The sequence below is a fragment of the Tetrao urogallus genome (assembly GCF_951394365.1).
Source record: "Tetrao urogallus genome assembly, chromosome: 3".
Lineage (NCBI taxonomy): Eukaryota > Metazoa > Chordata > Aves > Galliformes > Phasianidae > Tetrao > Tetrao urogallus.
This window is the reverse complement of record NC_136815.1, coordinates 49,190,508-49,215,680: the sequence shown is the minus strand read 5'-3', so window position 1 is coordinate 49,215,680 and position 25,173 is coordinate 49,190,508. Positions and strand designations below refer to the sequence as shown.

General features: G+C 36.9%; 1 protein-coding gene across 1 annotated transcript in view; it reads right to left on the bottom strand.

Moving 5' to 3' along the window:
• Positions 1–25,173, bottom strand: part of PTPRM (protein tyrosine phosphatase receptor type M) — a gene marked incomplete at both ends in the record, with an annotated part of 447,044 nt that overhangs the window by 182,146 nt on the left and 239,725 nt on the right. Inside the window, 3 exons of the mRNA XM_079533291.1 lie at positions 13,564–13,666; positions 17,269–17,470; positions 22,267–22,376. Of these exons, the coding sequence (XP_079389417.1) occupies positions 13,564–13,666; positions 17,269–17,470; positions 22,267–22,376 (415 nt within the window). The remainder of the gene's footprint in view (positions 1–13,563; positions 13,667–17,268; positions 17,471–22,266; positions 22,377–25,173) is intronic.

Sequence of the window (25,173 nt, the reverse complement as noted above, 5' to 3'; positions counted from 1 at the left end):
GGTACCATGAATGTATGTTGTATTCTCTCAACTGTAACTCATTACAAGGTACTTGCTTGGCATCAATAAGTCAGTCTTGCTTTTGTGTGCATAGGCATTTGTGAGAGTGTGTGTGTGGCTCAATACTCTGCTGCTAGGCTATTTAGTGATAAAATCTGATATAATAAAATATTAATTACAGCTGAAAGGTTGGGTGAGAAATATGAACTCAATTACAGTCCCATTTTGTGAACAAAGGGCAGGGAGAAAAAATCCTTTAGTTATAGAGAGTTGGGATAATAACAGAACAACCAGAACATTAGACTCAAGCTGAGTACTCCCTAAAAGGCCACCTGTTATTAATCTTCACATCAGGCACAGAATTTCAAGTAAATTAGGTCAGGATGAAAGATATTTTCTGCTGATTTTTTTGGACTAACTAATTTAAGGATTTCTTTATCTGAGCACTTTTTTTTCTTTGATGTCATTGCAATTTAGTAATTAGAAATTTGTAACAAGCATAAGGACACAGCAATTATAATTAAAGGTTAGATAGTATTCACACTGTACAAAAGTGCCACCTTACATGGTACAAAAATAGAAAATAACTAACAGTTGATTCTAAATGTCTTTGATTCAGTCAGATTGGCTCCTTCCCAGTGCTGAGCTGTTGTACATGTGGTTTACCATCTTACAAAGCCAAGGTTTTTACAAAATACACCAGCAGCAGAATATAAATTATTTTAAGATTATTAATATGTTCCTGTTCTTCTGCCAATTTACCTGAATGAGTTGAATTACTGAAGATTTAATAGAATATGACCAGATTGTAAAGAAGCACAACTGTGAGTCAAAGTTACTACAAAACAAATTGTATGACCTTCAGATCCTGCATTTAGTACTGAATCATAAGGACTGAGCAATCTTATCTATTACTGCAGGCTAACATGTGCCATTCTATCATAAAATAAGATTTGCATTGTCTGAAGAATTGAATACTTGAAGATTTGACTTTTTAATGGTGTTTTCAGTTTCAGTGAATTTTGCTGAAACTATGACAATATATTTTGGCACCAGGCCAAAACACTTGCTTTCAGTGAGTTTACATTTCTTCCACTTGCAACAATCCAACAACCATTTCAAAGCTTCTTAATCAGCTTTATGTTCTTTGCTTAATTTCTTTTTAAAAAGAGCACAAGAAAATGGTTAAGTTCATAAATACAAGGAGAGAAAAATATCTTGGAACAGCAAGCAAGATGCTTTTATAAGCCAACATTACACCATTTAACCAGTTTTCAGGTTGCCAAGGTCAATTTATAAAACAACTGAAAAGCATGGAATAAGGAGTAAAGTCTCGTCACAAATTAAAAAAAAAAATTAAGAAAGCAAAACTGTCTAAAATCGCTTAGTCTAAGAAAGAATGAATTTAGAAGGGATTTGAAGGAAATACTCAAAACTGAAAGCCATGGCAGAACTAACTGATCCTTTCTTTTCAATCTGTCATGGAGAAAGAAAGTACTGATGCACAACGCTGTTAGGAAGAAACAAATGAAATTCTTGGTGTCTATATGCAGAAAAACCAATATGCAACTACCAGGGACATCATGCAGCCCATCTCATCAAAATCAGTAGTAGCGTTTCTGAAAGAGTATGCCTGGCTCCCTAATGCTCAAAAATAGCTCACTATAGCTTGCAAATTGTAGGTCTGCTTCTGACTAGAATGGAAAAATTCATTACAACCCACTTTCCACTCCAGCCATCAGATTTTACCTGGTTCATTCCTACTATGAAAGTCCAGGTGAAAGGAAGAAACAAACTAGCTCTTTTTTCTCATTGTATAATATGACAGAATGCTACGCTCCAACCTTCACAAACTAGAATAGATCTACCATGATCTAAATGACCAGTTCATTTGGATTCCTAAGAAAACACTCATAAGGATACACCTCCCTATTCGGGATGTTCCTAGTTCTTTAAATCCACACAGGATCAACATGTTATGTCCTTTTGACTAAATTTTGAGATTTAAGTTTTGTGGTTTTTTTTTTAATGAAATGCTATATTATGCTGTTTTCACTCTGCACTGTTCATAGTGGCTGGATACATTATGATGAAACACTGCACTGGAATTAGAAGAAATGGAGTAAGAGAAAAAGAGGCAGACTTCATGCAAAGATTTGGTTGAGTCATTTCTACTTTCAAGGAAGTCTAAGCCCATTTGCAAACTACCGTTTCTTTCCTGAACAGCCCTGAAGAAAATCAATACCAGTGCAAAGATAAAGTGTAAGAACAACTTTGAGAATGTAAGCAATTGCCTCAAAGAACAGAAAGATTTCCTTACTTCTACACCCATACAGAAACAATAAGATACACTACTGCTTTCCTCTCAACTCCCAATTTGTGTTTATTATAAACAATGCCGCATCCAGAGCCATGATTTTCAATCTGTTCTTTGCAAATTCCTAGGGATGCATAGTTTGCAAAAGCCAAGAAAAACAAACATACGGCGTATACATGTAAAATCACACTATAAGGATTTATATACCCTCTACAATGTCCTTAGGGGTTTACAAGTTAAAAAATAATTTCTGGTAAGAAAAATGGATTACAAGAAAGCAATACTCTACATCAACACTTCCCATTAGGACACGAACTCCCAACATGCTATGCTTAAACCCTGGAGAACGTACAATAGGTGTGGACACTGAAATCTAACAATGTTCACAAGTATAACTATAGGGACATGCACAGCTCTTATTTATGAATGCAAAGTAATACTTTCATGCAAACTGAGCAAGAAGCCTGAATATTGTGCAGAAATGAAGAATTAGTATTCACAACAGGAGATCACCTGCTAACGGATCTACAGTGCAATGTTAATGTGAAAATAGTAAGATCTTTTTATGCTCCACAAGGCTGTGCACTGGAAACCTACTACTGAATTGGGCTGGGGGTTAAAGCAAACAAATGTATTTAAATGAGTGGTTTTAAGTTGAGGGAGAATGCTTATTTTCTCTCTTCTTCATGCACTCTCGGCAACCTGCTGGCTTATGCGCAGCACAGGAAAAAATCATTTGCTGAGACAGCTAAATGAATACACAAGACAGTTTCAACAGGTTTTAAGATTCAAAGCTTGAAAACTGTTTACCGATCATTAAAGCACTCACAGAGGAGACAAAGTTTCTCATCTATTCATCCAGGGGATACAACATGGAGCACTGAGCAACCAGCTCAAACAGCTTTGCTGTGGTGGTTAAGATGTCTCATTTGTCCATTCTCTCCTCCCAGCTGCTATGCTTTCACAGGAGATTCAGTAGAAAGCAGCATAGGCATATGCTTCAAGCTGCATCTCAAAAGCCCAGAGGTATCACTTAGGCAACCTCAGGCATAGACACATTTTCTCTTGCCAACTCCGCTGTGGGAGAGCAGGACCATAGCAAAAATAACCACAACAGAATTCTCTTCTCTCAATGCTATCATCTCTTTACACAACTTTAATGCAGCGGGTCCTGGTCCAGCAATTTGGGAATGGAGATTACTGTCCGTGTTGATTTTCATCCTTTCTTCTCTGCAGAAAGGCTCTGCAGGGTGCTTTAATCAGCGGTGCAGAATGGTGCAGGCAGATAGAGAAAACCAGTCAGCTTTTGTGGCATTGTCCCCAGACTTATGTGGACAAATACCTGGCCGACCTTTTCTTCTGTCTGTGAAGGTGTAACTCCTTCCTCCTACACTGGGATTGATTCTGGTAGGATTAAGCAGTATAGAAGCCCTGGCAGCATGACACTGTACAGCTCTTCTCATAGGAAATTTGGCTGTAGATAAAAGATTCTGCACAGTTTAAGCTTAGAACAGCTGTTAAATACAGATGATTCTGGCCTTGTGCTTCTACAACCTCATGAGACCAATCTTGAAAACCGCTCCTGATCTAGATGTGAGAACACAATTCATTCGCCCTCATCTTATTTCCCCGTGGCAATTTCTCCCCAGACTCAACATTTTTATAATGCCTCAGACATCTAGCCTATTCTTCTCTGAGACTGTTTCAGGCTGAGGCATTTATATTGCTGCTGACTGAACAGTTGCTGCTTTTAGTTGCACAGCCCAGTAAGTGACTTTGTTTTTCATGTCATTTAATGTAATCCAGTTGAGCAGATTAGTTTTTACTTAGCAATGCTTTAAAGTCATGATGCTTGTTGCAAATGCCGGTGATTTCCTTTCCTGCTTAAATGAACACTGTAGCAGAAAGAAAGTTGTCATGATAATGTTTAGGGAAATGAATAATCTTTCACCATCTAGTATGGGAAATGGCTGTTTCACTCCAAGCACTTTGATAGCTTTTCTTCCCCTTTCCATGTTGCATTCCTCTTTATTCTTTTGTCTTCTTTAATACTACTTAATAACTAAAAAAAAAATTAAACCCTTACAGTACAGTTCAATCAAATACAATTTATACCAAGAGTTAGGAGATCCTTCCAATTTTTTTTTCCTGTAAACTCTGATGCACTTATGTATCAGTATCAGAACCCTTTCTAATGCAATCTTTTAGTGTTTGCTAGAGAATAAAGAGCTCATACACATTTCCTCACAAAAAAACAGATGAAAAAAATCCTAAGGTCAACTGCCGTATGAGTGCCCTATTGCAAGAGAACCTATGGAAAAGTCAGCTTAAATGGTATAGGTTATTTCTGTGTTGTAACCTGAATTATATAAAAGAACAGACTTATAAGCCCTCTGATGAAGATAGCTCTGGCCTATGTGTGACCCTCTTAATAAAGCTTGTGCCATACTTGGGGATGACAAGTAGAGAAAAATGAAAAGGAGACTTTTGGCATGACAGTGCCATGTGACTGTCTTTCACAAAATACTGAATCATACAATAATTTCTTTAAAGGCACCTAGCATCACCTTCCTGACATTTATGTCCATATCTGTTCCAGAGCTTCAGTTTATCACAGGTTTAAATTTGATCCATTTACATGTTCATTCACGTGTTCCCTTAACTGAAATTGTTCTTTACTCTTTCTGAAGTTTATTCCTCTAATATAAGTTGGAAAACAACCACATCTTCTTTTCATGTTATCTGTCTGGCCAAAACAAGTCCAGCTCTCTCAATCACTTCACATGTAACACAAATTTGCCAGTTCCCTGATCATTCGTGCCATAACACCTCTCTGCTGTGGTACTACTAAAAACCAGTATTTGTAGATCAGAGAAATGCATAGCAGTTTATGAGGGCCTTTCAGTGTCTTCTATAATGGCATTTATAGACTGTCACCTTTGCAGGGAATCCACCTGCTCTGTGCAGTCTATTTGCCAATTTCACAGCCATGCCACATTTTGATGACTCACCACAAGCTATTAATACCTTTTTTTTCTCCTGTTATTTCCAAAAGTGAGCCTCCATCTTGCAGAATATATGATTGTTACTAGCTCATAAATGCAAAACTTTGCATTTCATCCCATTTGCACTAGATGAATCCTAAAGGCTATTCACTTTTCTCTGTAAAGCATTTCAATTCAATGCTGCAGGATCTACTTTTACTGCCAATTGGTTTACAATGTGTTATATTTATAGGTGGCATGTATAAACAAAACAAGCACATGTTATTGTGTTACCTCTGGTTGATAGTTCAGCCCTTCGCTATACAGTGCAATGAGCATACACTTTCATCATGGTCACTGGTTTGGAGCACTTGTAAGACACATAAAAAGTATACAGTTAAACACTTCCAGAAGAAAAGCAACCAAATATCAAGAACCATGACAGATGGTTCTGTGATAAAGCACGGAAAGACTGATGCATATCTTCAAGGCTCCAGTATCCAAAGGGACCAAGGAACTTCCAGTACGACCTGCAAGACTGACCTGAGTGTTTATTTAGTTAAATAGTTGAACAATTGCTCAAAGCGCACCACAGCTTTACAGGAATTCTGGATGGCTTACTCAGCACTGGGGCTGCAAACACACAAAAAAATACTACATGGTTACCGTGATACCCATCTTAAAAAAATTACTTTGAAATGTCTCTAGAAAGTACAGCCCCAAACAATCATGTTCAGCAATCACTAAAGGAAATGCACCTACACTGAAGAGATTCCATCTTCAGTCATTCCACAGCTCACAGTAAAGCAAAACCAAGTCCCTGGCATAGTTCAGTAAATACAAGACAACACATCCCTTCTTGTGTTTTCAAGGAGCACTTTGTTGGTTCTGTGCTGGAACTCAGTCATGCCTGCTTTTTTAAAGAATAACCTAATGGTCTGAGCAATGCCCTTAGAAGCTAGAGATCAGAGTATTGAGAGTATTTCAACATTTCACTCCCACACCACCCAAGCCACCCAATGTTATGCCCTTCTACTGAGATTGCTGTAGACAGAAGAGTGACTGACTGCAGACAGAAGAGCAAGAATAACAGGAGAACATTAATGAAAGAACCTGTCTGATAAAATGGAGTTTATCTTAATTCTGACAATTATTTCTGTTTTTATTCAATGACTATCAAACCAACATACTTAAAATGCTGGGAGAAAGGAGTAAGTCCTAAAATCGGGTCTGTTGGCTGCTTCAGGAACTTTGTGCTCCCAGTTTGGTGGTTGGACAAGATGATCTTAGAGGTCTTTTCCAATCTTAATGATTCTACAGTTCTGCTGCTTTACTGAGACACAGTAATAGCTGAGAACAGGCTCACTGACTTGCTAGAGACTGAGCTGCCTAAAATCCAAGTAGGCTGTATCAAGATATTAAGCAAATCAGGATATTAAGTAAACCAATGGTACACCATCCTCTTGATTAAATGGTTTGAAAGGCTCCCAAATAAAGCTTTAGCATCAGCCAGTTACTGCTCTCCACAAAGTTTATGGACATGGATCAAGGCCCATGTCAAACTATCAGTCTGGAGATGGTCTTTCTATATGGGAGCTGAACAAAGACAGTTTTCAGACAGTTAGCCTCAATGCCAGAAAATGGTACAGAGCATCCAAAACTCAAAAGGAAATAGGCAAGCCTAAGGTCTGAACCAAAGCAGGCTAAATATGGCCCTTGAATGTCTGAGTAGATGTTCCTTGGAAAGTGGTCATGGAAAAGTAACACTGTTTTGTTCTGCGCTCACTTAGTGACTGAGCCATTCATTTTAATAAGCAGATTTAATAACAACATGCTTTATTGATTCTGACTGGAGTTGGCATTCCAGAGCTAGCGAAACATGGTATGAGTTCCAAGAGTTTATTATTCACAAATTGAACTGCTACTGGACTTCAGCTCTCATCAGGGAGACTGGAAAAACCCAATGGTCCACAGGACGTCAGTGGAGAACAGTCTAGCTGAACTAGCTTGCCATGTTGTCAGAATGAGAGTTAAGTAACACAGAGAAGAGTATCATTTTACTGTGTCCAGTTCTGAGGCCCCCAGCACAAGGACACTGAGCTGTTGGACTGGGTCCAGAAGAGGGTCATGAAGATAATCAAAGGGCTGGAGCACCTCCTCTGTGAGAACAGGCTGAGAGAGCTGGGACTTTTCAGCCTGTAGAAAGTTCCAGGGGGATATTATAGTGGCCTTCCAGTACCTGAAGGGTGCCTACAGAAAAGCTGGGGAGGGACCTTTCAGTGGGGCACGTAGCTACAGTACAAGGGTAAATGTCTTTAAACTGGAAGAAGATAGATTTAGACTAGGTATTAGGAAGAAAATCTTTACTGTGAGGCACAGTATGGAAGAGATTATTCACACAGGTTGTGGATATCCCCTTCCTGGAAGCACTCAAAGCCAGGCTGGATGGGGCTTTGTGCAACCTGGTCTAGAGGGAGGTGTCCCTGCCTATAGCAAGAGGGTTTGAATTAGGTGATCTTAAAGGTCTCTTCCAACCCAAACCATTCTATGATTGTATGATCACTAGGAATTAGACAGATAATCTCCTAGTTAAGGCCAGTATGAAAATTGAACATCAAAATAAAAGCTAAAAAAGCCATACAAGCTTTGTGGCAAGGTGGGGGTCATCTGCTTCTCTTGTGTAACTAGAGGTACGACTAGAGGGAATGGCCTTCAGATCTTGGAGGTCTTTTCCAAACATGGTGATTCTATGGTTCTGAGCACAGCATCATAACAGTGTTGTTGATTTTTCAGTTGTCAATTTATATCCAAGCCTTTGAGAAGATACTGGTTAGTGATGAAACTGAAAAAAATCTCTTCATTGATATGAAGTAATCTATTCTCTCTTTTGTTCTGGGATTGCTTCAGCTAGCATGCTTGATTTATTTTAGTTTAATTTCTATTAATTGCAATGCTAAATGACAGCACTGTGCTGGGTTCACAGTGACACAAGAATCAATGCTGCATTTACATCACAGTAAAAAGCTTGAGGAGATTTCTGAATTTGTCAGCAGGACATGTGAAGCCGCACTGCACACACCTAGGCAACATACACCATAAATTCTAACTCAAGTCAGAGTTAAACTCCAAGGACAAGTTCTACTACATAACAAAAAAGAGTTACAGCACTTATACAGCATAAGCAATTATTGTACTGTACCCTCAATGAAACCAAAATTGACCCTTCTGCTGTAAATAATTATACTTGTTGCTATAAAGAAGTGATAATTATGGGCACCAATAAAACCCCATCCCCTTCTGTACCACAGACATCCTGAAAGAAGTTGGCTCACTGGCTTACAGGTTGTAAAACTATGATTTGGAAATACAGTTTGCAGGCAGGAGCTGACCCTCTAGCATATAATTCAACTCCTTGTATTTACAGATCCTTAAACTATAGAAATGATGCCAGTGACAAGCAAATAAAAGAACAGAAAGTTCCCTTCATACTCCTTAGGCTTTGTGGTCTAATAGTATTTCAAAAGGCTGTATTTTCAACATGGTATTTGAGAACACTAGTGAGCTAGTAATGTTCCTTGAACACGTATAGAAACATTATTGCAACATAACCATTCCTTTACCCTAAATCCAACAAATACCAGCTAGAATGTTTTATCAGTGAGATCCTGAAAGGCCAAAGTTCACTTTCCAGTTTCTTGGGAAGCTTTCCAAATCTCTCCCATTAAATACATTTGATATTTTTCTCCTTACCTATGTCTACATGAGATTTTCTTTTTTCTCATTACTGTGTTACTACTCATGTCATGTCACTAAGAATAGCAGGAAATTACAGTAACATGTTTGCATTATATAACATGCTTGGTAGGAACTGTGAGAGGTCAGAGCTAAAAATATAGATTTTGCATTGCTTTTATTTGCATGCATTGCTGCTGTATTTTTGCCCACCTGGAGCGTTATGTCTCTTATTGTGCAAATCAGCATTCTTCCCATTTCAAAGCTCATTCGTTCACTTATTCTGAATTTTTAATCATACTGTCTTCATAATACATGAATTGACTCTTTTCCACATATAAAAAAATTCAGACTGAGATAGCAGTACCTCTTTTCTGAAAAGTGGATCAAGAACTTGAGCCCAGTCCTGTGCCTGCCATCCACTCGCAACAATGTGAATGCCCCATGGTCACTTCAAGGCAGTAAGTGGCTTCTCTGGAAGGCTATCTGTTAGATTTTCTTTCTCAAAAGATGATTTCTGGGAGACTGTCTCTCAGGCTTCAGATGATCCCATTTCTTCCTGTGGAAGTGTCTTAACAGTGCAGTATGTTCTATATTTCATACTATGAAACTTAAGAGGAATCTTGGTGCTTCTATACCAGGGACTGTGTGCAAATTTCCTGAATTCCAGATATGACAATGAACCTAGTATTTACAGGGTCTCTCCAAAGGTCTGGATTAGATCAGTAAATCTCTGTGGAACTTAGACAATCTGAACACATCATGAAGTGTTTATTTTACTCAACAAAGTAACAGAAAAGAGTGCTTATTGCTTTAGACAACATGCATTTTCAAATTTCTACGGTAGTTTTCAGCTGCCTACTAACTGAATAAAGTCTTTTAGGTTGAAACGTAATATAAATTACTTCTTCAGGGAAGAGGGATTAAAAGAAAGAAGTTTCAAAATCAGAATCTTTGGGTAAAATGATGGTTGACTCATTTTTCCCAGTTAAGACCTTTTTTAGATCAAGCAACTTGTGTGTTGAAGTAGTTGGTTGATAAAGTGGATGAATAAAGAATACAAAGACTGCCTTCACTCTCACACACTCCCAGCCTGTGCAGTTCGTGTGTAGTTTCTTTCTGAGTGTTTTCTTTAAGGTTCTTTTTAACTATACCTCTTGGTAATTGCTGCAGTTCTGTTTCTCTTTCATCCTGTCTGGCTTTACAGTCCAAGGATCTGCAGGACTTCTCCCACATACTCAAGGCAGAAGGTGCTCTAGCATTCAAAATGCTAAGTACTGCATTCAGGATAAAGTTTGGCTATTCTTGGCCCTCCTCTTCTCTTCAGGATTAAAGAGGAAGGTACCAGCTGTTTGTGGTGTCTGTAAGAGCAGAAAGAATGGCTAAATGGACTATTCTTTATTTCTTTATATTTCATTATCTGATTAGAAGAGTCTTATGGGGCAAGTCCAGCCTGGAGAAGTTTGGCATTGCAAGATGAGAAAGGTCATTCCCCTAACCACAAACTCACCCACAGAGCAAAAGGTAGAATAGAGCATGGACAGTCTCACCTTGCTCCTTCCCTGAGTGTGCTGTCACCAGGTATTTTTGGGGTTATCTGGGACAAAATCTTTGGGATGCTTATCCTTTGGCTTTTCGAGGATGTGGCACTGAATATTATGAGGAGGGTGCTGGGGTGACAGCACTTCGCTGATTATGCCAGTCAGATAAAAGAAGTGGAAGCACTCAACCTTTATCATAGCAAGACTGAATGGAAATCTATGTGACAAAGAAAACTCGCTTCTGTTGCTGCTAAAAGCTTGCAGAAAAACTTTTCCAGAGAAGGTCACAAGAACCTTTTATTATGTAATGCAGCAAACAATCTAAAGCTCTTTCTAACAGATGAATACATAAATAACACTAAACACATGCAGTCATCGAGCACTACATTTTTCATTCCTGTGTACAAGCCAGACCTTTGCAATAAACAAGCATTCCTTTGCTGAAGTAAGTGGAACTGACCTATCTGTGTACCTGCAGATAATTTGGCCCCACAATCTTTAAACCGTAGATTAACTTGCACTGAAGAAGGGAATTGTAAAAATGATACTGACTTGAGAGAGTAAGTTCTTGAAAAAGTGAGTGCCTCAACATATGTTGAATAGCTCTTACATAAAAATATTTTCTTGTAGACTTTTAAAGCAAACTCTCTAGAATTTTACTGACTCATACACATCTTAAAAAAAAAAAAAAAAAATGTCCTCAGTAACACAGGTATTACACAATTTCCACAGAACCATCATCTTAAATCAAAAAAAAGCCTCACAAATGACAATCGTTATAGAAATCTGAATAGCTTAGCCAACTGTTAAGTACATATATTCATCATTACTGAATGCACTACTGCTTTAAACATACATAATTCCAAAATAATCTTCTAGAAGTAAACACAGCAACAGCCATAAAACCTAAAATCGCAGACAAACTGAGCAGTATTTGTTGTATTAAAACTCTGACAAAATAGATTTTAATCATGTCCAGTTGTACAAATTCTAAAACAACCTGGAATGCCATTTGGCCTTCATGATTAATGTGTACTTTATCATTGTAAACAGAGCTTCCACAACATGTCTAGAAAGTCTGCTTTTTTGAAGCAACATTTAAACAATCAACATGCCCTTTCTCCCTTTTATGTCATGGTGGTTGTGAGGGGATTCTAAATAAATCAGGAGACAGCAGGATTTTTCATATTTGATTAGAGAAGAAGAATTTAATTGCAGAAAAAATGCAGAATTCTGAGTGACCTCAGGTATTAGCTTATTGCCTTGAATGGGAGAACTTGTGATCTCCTTATCCATTTCAGGAATTACAGAATCTTCTGTGACATGGCTGATGTGCTGATCAATACAACAACAGCAATAATTTATACTGCAAGTTTAGTGTAGTTTCAAAAACCTGCATTAACCAAGCTGGTGCTTGTAGGAGGATCAATACACAAGGCATCATTCTCAGCGATGTGCATAAAAGAAGTATGACTAAACTTCTAACACCCAATGAATACAGATTAAGATGCAGAATGCACTCTGCAAGCTATGCCATGATATGCTTCAGAGTGTAATGTAAAATAAAATGCAATAAAATGTATTGAGAAATCCTTACTTTAATTTTCACTTTCTGTTTCACAAGGTATTTACATTAAGAGTTTGTAGGCAGCAGTCATTTTAAGACCTGCTGAAAGGACCTTTACCATATGTTCATCTGCTTTCATCAGTTCTATAGCTTCAAGTTACTTTAAATCTCTCCTTCTATTTTCTTACCACTATTCCACTCATTTGGTGTACTTAATCTCCTAACTGGCTTCCTTTTACCGCCAGCAAATCTGCTGATGCATCTCCACTGCTATAGGAATTAATAATCTTTAGTTCACAGTGCAGTTAGAAGGAATTGAACTTTTTTTTTTTAAGGCCTAATATGTTTGTGCTAAAGCAAAAATAAGTCCAAATATTATTATTTTGATTCAGATGCTTGAATTCAGAAGGACTACACTGCAGCTTTATAGCATGAAGTAACACAAACATAAAATCTACTAAATTAGTTCCACTGTATCTGCTTTAATTGCTTTCTCATTTCTTCTCAGCTTGTTCAGACTTATCAAAACTGCTACTTTTTTTTTAAGTTGTCTGAATGACAATTACCTAAATTCATCCATAGAATGATGAAACATATCTAATACAGCAGTGAATGCTGCAAAATAAAAATAAAAGTTAAATGTTCTGAAAACACCACCCCCTAAAAAAATAATAATTTATGTATAAAGGGGAAACATCTTCAACCTCTGAGAAATCTGTATTTATCTCATCTATATTTTCCCTTGTTCAAAATATTGAGCTCATTACTGGTTATGATTCAAAATAATACAATCATTCCTCTGTTTTCTTCACTGAAAAGCAGGCATCTTTTATCACAACAGGTGTACGACTTACATGGTAATGTGCATCTTGCTATGAAATTAAACCACAGCAAACTGGAAATTCATTAGGATGAACTATATAACATTAAAGAACTGAAGCTATGGTTTTCCAGTTTTTTTCTGTACTTCTATCATGGCCAAGTAAATGTAAATACTTCATGGATGGTACAATACATATTTTGAAAAGTGGTTAACTTACTAAGAACTGATTATCTTATATTTGTGAAGTAAACAAGAAAAGAGAATATCATAGACAGTAGTTCAGCATAGAAAATGTGACATGCCCTTGAACTTCTAACACTGCAGTAAGCAATTACCTTAAAGAAGCCACCCACACAACAGAACTATGGCTTTGTTCCTTATCTTCAAAGAACAAGCCACTTGCATCTGGATCAAATCCTTTAAACAATACACGAACACTCAACATCAAAGCACTTCCATTTTCTTCAGTTATTTAATTTAATTAGAGCTAATACAGACATGAATTTAGACACTGACTGCTGCGTAGAAAATCCCCAGAAAACATGTTCAAGAAATTAATCAATTTGGTTTTAATTTTATAAAGCCTTTTCCCCCAGTACCTGACAGGAGCGCCTCTGCTCTGTGCAGGTTTCAGTAAGACTGTCACAGTGCTGTCAGTTTGATTCAAAGGTGTCTCGAGTTCATATGGTGGCATAGAGGGTGCTAGAATAAGAAAGGAAAAGAAGCAAAATAATCATTATTCCTGTATTTCTTCTTTCAGGAGCCATATCTTTATTTGAATATGTAATCCTAAAGACTTCTGCCAATATGAAGACTGTATAAAGCTCTAATATGCTTTCAGTTACAGTAGAAGTATTAGACAATTTTTAAGTAAATTCAGTAAAAAAAATAAAAATAAAAAATCCTAGCTCACTGAGAATTACTAGAGCCAACAGCTCCTAATACAGCTAAGTTTTCAGAAAGTACTGAGAGTACATAAGTTGGAAATGAATATATATACATTTTATTTAAAGAAGAGCATCTACAAACTGTAGATATATGCAAAAGTGACTATATTTTTTGAAACTGTGAATCCAGCTTTCTCAGTGTGTCAGCAATAGTTGGATATGCTTCTGGAACTTGTCATTTGTGCTGTGGCTGTCATGGGCCTATTGTCCACCACAGATATCATTTATGATAATGAAACAGGATTATCATCATGAGAGCTTATCATACACTCAATGGCACTTTTGCAAACCGTGTCCCCATTAAACAATTACAAATGATTCCTCAGTTACAATCTTCTACTGCTATTGCTTTTCTTCCAATGCTCTTATCTAGTTGTGTTTTTACCACTATAACTAATGGAAGGCTGCTCAGTTAATTGTTTGTTTAGCAGTCTATCATATACTTATTGTCCAGCTATTAATGATGATACACTTCTACAGACTTAAAAGGCTACAGAAGCAAACAGCAATCACTGCAGTGAACTTTTTCAACCACAGGAATGATGCAAGACAATGAACTTCCCCAAACTAATTCCAGCTTATAACAGAAAATACATTTTTTTGGGGTGGCGAAGATCTTTTATTTAGCTCTAAGTTCTTCCAACAGCTAATTATCCTCATCGTTGAAGACTTATTTAGCATCTGAATTCATTTTGCTAAATATTTCAGATGCTGGACACTTTGTGTACCACACTGAAGAAGTTATTCAGAGTACAGTGTGCTCTACATGCAGACAATTTCATTGAATAACAAGGGACCTTAAAATTACCTAGTTCCAGTCCCCTGAAATCAGTTTCCACTGATTTCAGTTTTGTAGTTTTATACACGTAGGATTTATCCAAATCATACCCCGTTCTCAAGTTGGCTATCCCAAAAGTGAGGGAATCACAGAGTAAGTGTGAATCTGAAAGCTGTGTAAACATTTCTGAAACACTATCAGTGTCATTTCTTGCCCTTGGTCTCCTGCATGCATCTTAACAAGTCTTGCAGTCTTACTGAGTTGTGACTCTTAGGTCCCTACAAGCAATGTTTATTAACCTTAGTCTCTCTCCACCAAAACTGTAATCCTGTCCAGGCTACGAGCTACGGTTCTCCCACTCTTACCTTTGAACCTGGCTACTTTGTCTCCTCTCCACAGATACCTGGACATTACCTATTTTCCCCCTTTTGTTCTATCTAGATAAGGATTCTTCCTCCCCCACACTGCCCACAAACAAAGCAGCAGCTTATCTTCCTAAAATGGATGAAATTCTTCTGGGTAAAAAAGGCAGCATAAAAAAATTCAGCCTCCCCAGCTGACTTTTCACAAAGTTATATGCAACAAAAAACAGTCTTCTAATACAACATGCCCATCAATTTTGACAGCAGGCATGGCTACTAGCTCTCCTTTTAGTAGTGCATATTTACATACAGATCACTTCATCCATCAATGCCAATCACACCACTGTAGAATGAAACACGGCAAATACTTACAGTACAGAATAGTACTACTCATCAACTTAAGACAGAAAATCAAAGCTATGAAAATGCAGTCTAGAGTCAGACAAATTAAAATACAAGATCTGTTTAAAAATTGGTCAGAATGCATAGTTGCCAGGTCATCTGTTCTAAAATGTACTTTGAAACCTTTTTTTATAAATGTTCAGCACTTTAATTTGACATCTTTTCACAATATAGACACATCAAAAGCCTCAAAGCCTTACAGGTAAGACCACAGGCCAATAACATTGCAAAAAATGATACTCAACAGCTAAAATTTCAGTTGCAGTTCATCTATGATACTATGAAATGTATTTTGCTTGTATTTTACAGAAATACACCAAGAGATTGGCTTTGACCTCAGGACAAATTTTAAACATATCCTGTTAGCACAGTAAATAAGATGAAATACTAAGAGAGTTGGGCGCAGAGAAGACAGCTTGCAAAACTTTACTAGATGGCTCTTTTGGAGCTTTGTCTCATTTCAAAGCATGGCTTTAATGTCCACTCAGACAAATGAGTTTTTGTTGGTAACATATCGAATTTAAAAGAGAACAATTTAAGCCATAGCACTATTCCCAAACGCATTCTATTCTCAGCAGCCTCCTTCTTACCTCATTCTAGTAAGGCCCGATTCTAACATACTAAGTCCTATCAAGACTTCCTATGTTAGAAATTCATTTCTGACAGAAACATTTTGCTCAATGTGAGAAGAGGGAGAATGATCCCATCTTTACAGATCAGCATTAATTACTGTTAGACATTCTTCCAAGAATAATTTTCCAACTTGAAAATTACCAGTCTTTTTTTTTTTTTTTCCTCTAGTAACCTCAATTAGCAATAATTTCCACCTCACATTAACTGCCCTTTCCTGTAATAAAAAGGAATTGCTTTATTTCTGATTAATACTTGTGAGGACAGAAAAGGATTGATGCAGGGAAAAATATACAGAAAGAGAATAAAAAAGAAATAAGATTTCGTATCCAAATGCTTTCCTTTATCTTTTCTGAAAAGCAAATTTGACACAAATAGGTAAGGCAATTTTCTGTAAACATTATCAAGGTCCAACTCTCAATTTAATTCCCAGGAAGACTGTAGGTAAGTGAAGAGTAAAGGGATTTAAATTTTAACTTTGCAAAACATTTTGTTGTTGATTTACATAAGGATTTTAGGATTTAATAGTATTGTATCCCATCGGTTGGAGAAATTAAGCGTTCCTCTGCCTCTGGGAGGGCTTTAAAGTATTGTTCATGGATCTGTAGAAGTGACAGAGTCATGCTGCTCTTATCTGGAAACAACAACTCCTGATGTTCTTGTCTAATACGGTTTCATACCCACTTCAGTTCGCACGCCTACTAGGAATGTATGCTGGCTGGCTGTCAGCAGCACTTTCTAACTGAGCACTGGACATACAGTGTATCTGCTCTACTCTAAATTGTTCATGGCTCATTAAAGAGATTTTCCAGCACTGTTACTGTACTAATTTAGAATCATGTCAAGGCTGAATAAGCTCTGAATGGAGCCCTCATCCTCATGTCCAAAAAACCCTATGCTAAATGTTGTAACAGTAGCTGGCACTGACTGTAGGCACATAATTCATTGGGTATTTTGGGTGTTAAGTTATAGCCACGAATAGGAATTTCAAACTACTAGCTGCTATTTAAACACTTGGGAAGCTTTTCAGGTACACTAACGTATGTCATTTTGACGTCTTCAGGGATGAAGGCTTATTTTACTTTCAATTTGCTGCTCGTAAATTCCTAAAGAAGAGATAAGTAGCACAAAAAAATTGACCATGCCATCATTAAATGTAAACAATTATATTTTTTCATTAAATACCTGATATTTTAGTGGTGAACTGATTTGTGATTGGAGGTCCAAAGCCTTTAGCTGTGCTGGCCCTGATGGTAAAAGAGTAGGTAGTGCCGGGATACAGTCCAAAAAAGAGATAGTGCGTTTCATTTCCTAGCTTTGAGACTCGTCCACTTTGATTGGATAAATCTATTTCTGGGTCAAAGGAACTGACTGCTTTGTAGGTGATCTGCAAAAGAATAAGAAAGTTATAAACTGTCTTGAGCAGATGGACAAAGATTGCATTTTTATCCAGTAAACCTTTCTGATGTATGTGCTGTCAGACATTTTATGATAAGCTATCTTACTCTCTTATTCTCTTCAAATCCTGAATCCCATGAAGGGACAGAGAAACTTAGCTATAACTGGTATGAGTTATTACTTTTATAGATATGGAGACTTAGAGGCAAGCTAGATTACAACTCTAAAGGATGGGTTCAGGCTTACATTAATTCCTTTAAGGTGCTGCCTTTAACAATGTCATTTTTTGAACCCGTCTTACAGTTGGTTTTGATCAGCAACAATAACAAAAACAAAACAACAGAGTAAAAGCACATAAACAAATAATGCAAAAAGTGGCTCCTACTTCTAACTGATTTGACTGCAATTACACTTTGCTCTGAATAAGATTATCCTTAGAAGATGATAAGGGCAGCTTAAGGCAAATTTTTCAGAAAGCTGGTAGAGCTTATGTTTTAGTCTAAAGCTTAGATATTGTAATTGCTAATTTGGAAATTTTCAGGTTATTATATTGTACCTAGGTCAGATTCTCCTTTGGAGGAAAAGAGAGATAAAACGCTAAGTAATATATGCAAAATGTATACTGTATCCTCAGTTCCTTCTTTGACTCAAGCAGTATTTCCAGTTTTCATTAGAAATGTTAATACAAGTTCACAGCAAAACTTGATCCAGATTTTTTATATTAATTACTAATTTCCACATATCATAATGAGAACTTAAAAAATAGAAATATATTAAAAAATAAAAATTATTAATTTCTCCTTTTTACTTAAAAAGTTTCATTCTTATATGAATTCCAGCACTTTATATAACAAAATAATAACTAACATTCTTTTTTGTTGTAATTATTACACAGTACATTATTACACATAATTCTGATTAAGAAGATGAACACAAAAAAATATTTAAAAGCATGTAAGTGTTGACATTATACATCTTTAAGATTTGCCATATTACATTTTTGTAATTTTTTTTTTTTTTTTTTTTGGTATAGCAATTAATTACTGGACAGGTAAGTAGCTAATATTCTATAATTAAGTTCTTCCAGGCATCAGGAGGAACACAATAAAAAAAGGTGCTTTGGCTGGTTAAAATGAATTTGCATTGCTTCTTTGTTTCACTCCTACTTATAAGCAAAGTCCACAGTGGTTTCTACAGTATTTGTTAGCATTCTGGTAAATGTAAATTCTTTGTTCAGGAGTTTAAAGTCATAATTACATTACCCACATTTTAAAATACTAACACATAAAGAAAGCATCTCATGCTGCAGTCTTTGGAATGACCATTTAAAAAATGGCCACCAGCTGAAGAGGATGCCTAAGAAAGGGCAACCTCGTTCTTAGGTATGAGCAAAGCTTCCATCTCAGACAAACTGAATGTCTTCAACTCTCAGCTAAAGTACCCAGTTATCTTGTGCTTGCTTTTCCTTTGGCACTACAGGTTGTGTAGTCCCTTCACTTCAGGTTGTGTATTGCCCTGTGACAGGTGCAGGTGATGGGAAGGTGCATTCACTCCTTACTGCGACTCTTGAGCTGACTCACTGCTTTGCAGGCCTTTCAGCTCAAGGGATTCTCCAATTGTTATTATCTCCAGGCTGAAATGTCCCCTATCCTTCCTTGGGGAGTGCTCATAGAATCATAGAATCAGTTGAGTTGGAAGAGACCTTTAAAGGGCATCTTGTCCAACTCCCCTGCAATGAAAATGGACACTTACAGATAGGTCAGGCTGCTCAGAGCTTGGTTTAGCCTGACCTCAAATGTTTCCAAGGACAGGGCATCCACCACCTCTCTTGGCAACCCGTTCCAGTACCTTGCTATCCTTATCATAAAAATCATCTTTCTTTTATGCAGTTTAAATCTCTCTTGTTTCACTTGTAACCATTTTCCCTGGTAACCATGTTCCCTTGTTTCCCTTGTATCACAACAGACCCTGCTAATGAGTCTGTCCCCTTCTTTTTTATAGCTTCCCTTTAGATATTGAAAGGCTGCTACCCTTCTCTTCTCCAGGCTGAACAGCCTCAGCTCTCTCAGACTGTCCTCGTAGGGAGGTGTTCCATATCTTGGATCATTTCTGCGCCCTACCTCTGGATGTACTCCAAATCCATGTCTTCCTGTACTAAGGACTCTAGATCTTGATGCAGTACTCTAGGTGTGATGTCTCCAGTGCAGACTAGAGGCATGAATCACCTCCCTCGACATGCTGGCCATGCTTGTTCTGGTGCAGCCCTGCATACAGTTGACTTTTTGGGCTGTCGGGGTACATTGTGGCTCATGTCCAGCTTGCCATCAACCACCACCTCCAAGTCCTTTATGGCAAGGCTGTGCTCAACCCTTTTGTCCCTGAGCTTATATTGATAGCAGGAGTTGCCATGACTCAGGTGCAACATTCTGCACTAGGCTTTGTTGAACCTATGAGATTTTCCTAGGCCCACAACTTGAGCCTGTGTAGTCTCACGCAGTTTGGTGCCATCCACAGACTTGCTGAGGGCACACTCAATCTTAGTGTTGATGTCACTGATGAAGAAATTAAAAAGTCCCAGTGCTGACCCCTGAGAGAAACAACTCATTACTGATCTTCATCTGAACATTGATTCCCTGATCACTACTCCCTGAGTATGATCTTGCAACCAGCTCCTCATCCACTGAACAGTCTATTCATCAAATCCATATCTTTCAAATTTAGAGAGAAGGAAGTTATACGTGTACATGTCAAAGGCCAAACTGAAGTCCAAATGATACCAGTGGCTCTTCCCTTTTCCACTGATGCAGTTAAGCCATCAAGGAAGGTCACTAGGTTGGTCAAGCAAGACTTGCACTGGGTGAAGCCATGCTACTTATCTTGTATTACCTCCTTCTCTTCCATGTGCCTTAGCACAGCTTTCAGAAGAATCCATTCTATGATCTTCACTGGCACAGAAAAGAGGCTACAAGTTGATAGTACCCTGGATTGTTCTTTCTATCCTTCTTAAAAATAGGCACGACACTGCCTTTTTTCCACTCACCAGGGACTTCACCTGATTGCCATGACTTTTCAAATATCATTGAGAATGGCCAGGTGACTATGTCATCCAATTCCCTCAAGACTCTGGGATGCATCTCCTTGGGACACACAGACTTATGAACATTCAGGTTCCTCAACTGGCCCAAACCTAACCTTCACTTACAGTAGGAGGGACTTTGCTTCTTCAGTCCTCAACTTCTGACCCAACTGCTTGAGGGCTATGTTAAGAGCAGTTGTCAGTGAAGACTGTGGCAAAAAATTGAAGTACTTGAGCCTTCACCTTGTCCATTGTTATCAGCTACCTGTGTTGCTCACTAGCGGAGAGTATGCATTCTTAGTGTCTTTCCTTATGGTTGATGTACCTGTATAAGCCCTTCTTGATCTTCTTTGCACTCCTTGCCCAGTGAAGTTCTAGTTGGGTTCTGGCCTTCCTAATCTGTTCATGTTCAGCCACCTCACTGGACCAAGCTGGCATTTAGAACAAAAACTGGTTTGGATGTATATGCCTTGCTCATACCTTTCAGTTAGAAATTAATGAAATCAAGTTTCTACTTTAAAAGATTGCTTAGCTCTCTCTACCCTGCTCTTAGAAGTGCAAGATAAACAGCAGAAGATACCAGTATTATATTTTCAACATTTCTCTTTGCTGTTGGAATGCTAGGTTCTTTTGGTGTTCAAAGACTTGCTGTCCTGAATACCTTTGAAACTTAGGCCAACCTATTTTTTTCATTACAGCTGATGAAGTTATAAAGATATATTTCAGAATGAGCTGCACATATACACTGCATGTAGTTTTCCACCAATACAGTAAGACATGAATGCATTTTTATTAGCAGATGATTTGCTTCTGTGTGTTTCTATGAATCTGAAGCCAAATCTCAATAAAAATATTATCATATTTACTAAAGCATTCAGATCCATGCAGATTGGCAATTTGGCAATTTGGCAAAAAAGGTGGAAATTAGTTAGTTTTATATTAAAAAAAAAATCAATCTATACTTCTTCGTAACATTTTATCCTTTTATAATAAAACAGTTTTCAAAACAGTATCAATAGGTTACCATTTAATTTAACTTTTCTCTTATACCATATCTCATTTAGGTGGTGTGTTGTTTTTTTTTTAAACAAAGCATTTCAATACCAATTTTGTGGTAAGGTCAGGTAAGAGGCTTAACAGTGATTACCGTCTGACAGCTTAATCTCTGCAGTCTTTTGTCAATTTTTCTAAAAGGTATTCAGGCAGAGGTTCCATGTGAGGAAAAGCAGTGATTTTTAGACATCTACAACATATAATTTTGTTGAATTTGCATTAAAAATCATAGATTTTTTTAAAAATTATGCCTGCCTGTTTCTATTACAATAGGCTTCCTGTAATGAGTCTCACCTAAATGTGAAGATGACTGTCTTCACTGCATTATGCCTTCTCTTAAAAAAAAACAACTACTAAGATCTGTCTTTCAGTCTTAAATATTAATTCCACATTACTAGATAGAATACTATAACATATGACTCTAAATATAGCAGTTTTCTTCAAGTTGATAACTCAATGCCTTTCTTGGGATTTGCAGTATATTACACAAATATTACACATTTGATTTTATTACTTTGTAAGTGCTACTATTTTCAAAATGAGTACTTATTTCACAGAAACTGGGAAAAATATTTGCTTTCAATTACATACCAATTATGCACTTCCAAAAATCAATACAATATATGAAGGGAAAAACACGACCAAACACTTGATACCTCATACAAAGTAATGACACCATATGTTTGCACTGGCTCTCTCCACTGAAGAAAAATCTTCTCTTCAAAGGTACTCCCTTGAATGGATTCAAGTGGTACAGCACTTGGAACTAATGAATAAAAAATGGAGAAACAAATATAAAAGCAATCCATCCATTTTGTTGAGACACAAAGTAGCAATTGTTGAGATACAGTTAATCTTCCATGGAATTTGTTGAACATACTATACATATATAAATATAATCATTTCTTCCCCATCTCCCTAAGTTAAACACCTCAACTGCGTATAATATGTTAGAAAATTACACCCACAATTATTTCCCAAAGATTGAAGCAGAGACGAGGGTAGAAAGAAGCAAAGACTCAGCTAAGAATAATTTATTTTGCAAGACAGTGCTGTTAAGGAAATTTGTGTCAACTTCAGTATAAAAAGGAGTTAGTGAGAATTGCACTTTTCTAGTAGAACACTACTGATGAAGAAAGAAATAATTCAACTTACAGAATAAGAAACTAGATGATGTCTCAGGGATAAATTCTTGTAAATAAGAATAGTCACACCTACTTATCAATGACATTACTGTTCTGAACTGAAAGATACAAACATTTATGTATGAAAATAAAAAAAGACTGAAATAGCAAGGTGCAGCTTTAGCTTACTGAACTAAAAATGCCAACCTTGGAAAGGTGAGCCACATTTTGCACATAATGTTGATGCTTGCTGACTATATACCTGATGTCCTTAAACATGGTGAACACATGGAAGTTGTGATGCAGACAAACTGAAAACCTGACATTCATCTTTCTTAAAGATTCTTACTTTAGAAGAATGAATGGTGAACAGACAGGGACATCAGAAGAGTCTGATAAAGGATGCATCAGCTTCTCTTAGATATTTACTTCTTTTTTTTTTTCTTCTATTTGTTCTACAACTATCTTATCCTAGAACCAATGTCAACACAGTTTTTAGCCAAGAGGGTGTGTTAACAGCACATGGACATGTATCTGAAATTCTGTTTTTGAAACAGTATATGAAACATAATGTAAAAAGAAAATTTTCAAAAATGCACTGCTAGGAAGCATTAGGCTATCACAAAGCTCACTGATGGGTGAGCACTTTCACCTGATGTGCACGTGAAAGTCCAGTAAGAAGATATATATTTTTCATATGCTAGAAGGTGGAAACTAACTGCTACAACAGTTGAAACAACTTCTTGGACCCCTTCCTGAGTTCCATCCATATAACTAAAGTACAGGAAGAGAAGACCTGCAAGATAAACATCTGGTGACTCCTTCCTGTTTCTAGGTCTGATAGGATATTTTTCTTCTTCTGTTCCTCCATGTTGTTGGTCTAGGAGCGAAATCGTTTAAATGGAGTTTAAATTGAGACTTTATAAGCAAATCTCCCTACCTCTCTACAGTGTCCCTTGTAGGAATTCCTTAGACAAAAAGAAAAGGACACAGATAGCTTCTGAATTTGCTTACCAGTCCTACATGGACCAGTGAAACTGTGCCATTAGTGAAATCCTAAGTCTGGGCACAAAGTCTTCCTTCAAAGTAGGAGAAAACCAACAGTTTTCTATTTGGAATAATAGGGCTAATAATATATATGTAAAGGGAGAAAAATTAAATATAGCACAAGTAAGGTAAAAGTATGACAAAACATGGTGATAACTCTATAAAAGTACTTGAAGGCCATAAACTCTGAGCATTTACACTATCACGGAGGTCAAAGACTCAAAGAGCTTCCCTCGAGAGGCTGTAGGATATTCATCCATGGAAATACCGAACGCTCAACTGAACATAGCCCTTGCAACATACATTATAATGCAATTTGAAGATCACAGTGATTATCTGGGTCATATTTCATTGTTGTGTTACACACAGATACATATGTTTTACTGAAAGTGTACAATATACTAAAAAGCTGCATTTTTTTTTTAGTATTTGTAAAAACATTGCAAAGACACAATTGTAGATTTTCAGTCTTGATATTTCAAAACTGATTAATATTATAGAAAGAATACTAAAAAAAAAGTATTCTCTGAACCACTGATGCTGGTTTTTAAGATGTCTTAGAATACTGTGAAGTTCAGGAGGGCCAGGAATAAACAAATACTATGTAAATTTTAAAGAAAATACAGAAATGTTACATATATCAGTAAGATCCTTTGCTTTTGCATCCTACAATTGAACTGAATAAAAACAAGGAGATGACAGCAAAATTAATTTTAATTAAACAATTTTTATGTTAGCTATGCTTGGTAAAATCTGTTGCATTAGCAACCTAAATTCCTAAATTGTTTAATTTATTCCCTCATATATTTTGATTAGAAATTAATACTGTACAAAACCATTACAGTACATATTAAATGATTTAATAGTTTTAAATGATACTCTTCAAGTATTTATTATAAGGGAAACTTGTCATTGCTGATATTTTTTTTCTAGAAATCTTTCCAAAATGTTTGCAGTAAATCCATCATTAATTTGGAAGAAAATACACACTACTTCTAGTCAGACTGCAGATGTTAAAACTGTGAGAATAGATCTGTTGTAAGCAATCTCAGCCACTTGTTAAGGTTCCTTTGAAGGGTAGACAACTGAAGATTCGTATAAGCAAAGCCAAAAAACATCAGGCTCACTTGTAGAAGGTACCAAGGGGCTATACACCTTAGTACAACGTGTTCCAGAAAGGTGGAACTGATTACTGGTGCATGACTAATTAAAAAAGTAAGTCCCATTTTGGTCCCATAGCTATCAGTATTCGTGTAAACTCTTGGTGTGCATAATCACAATAACATCACATAGGATTTAGAAGGATGTTAGAATCTATTCATGCAGTGTTACTACAGCATTACGAAGACTCAGTTGCCAACTCGGCTACACATACTTCAAAAAAAAGACTGA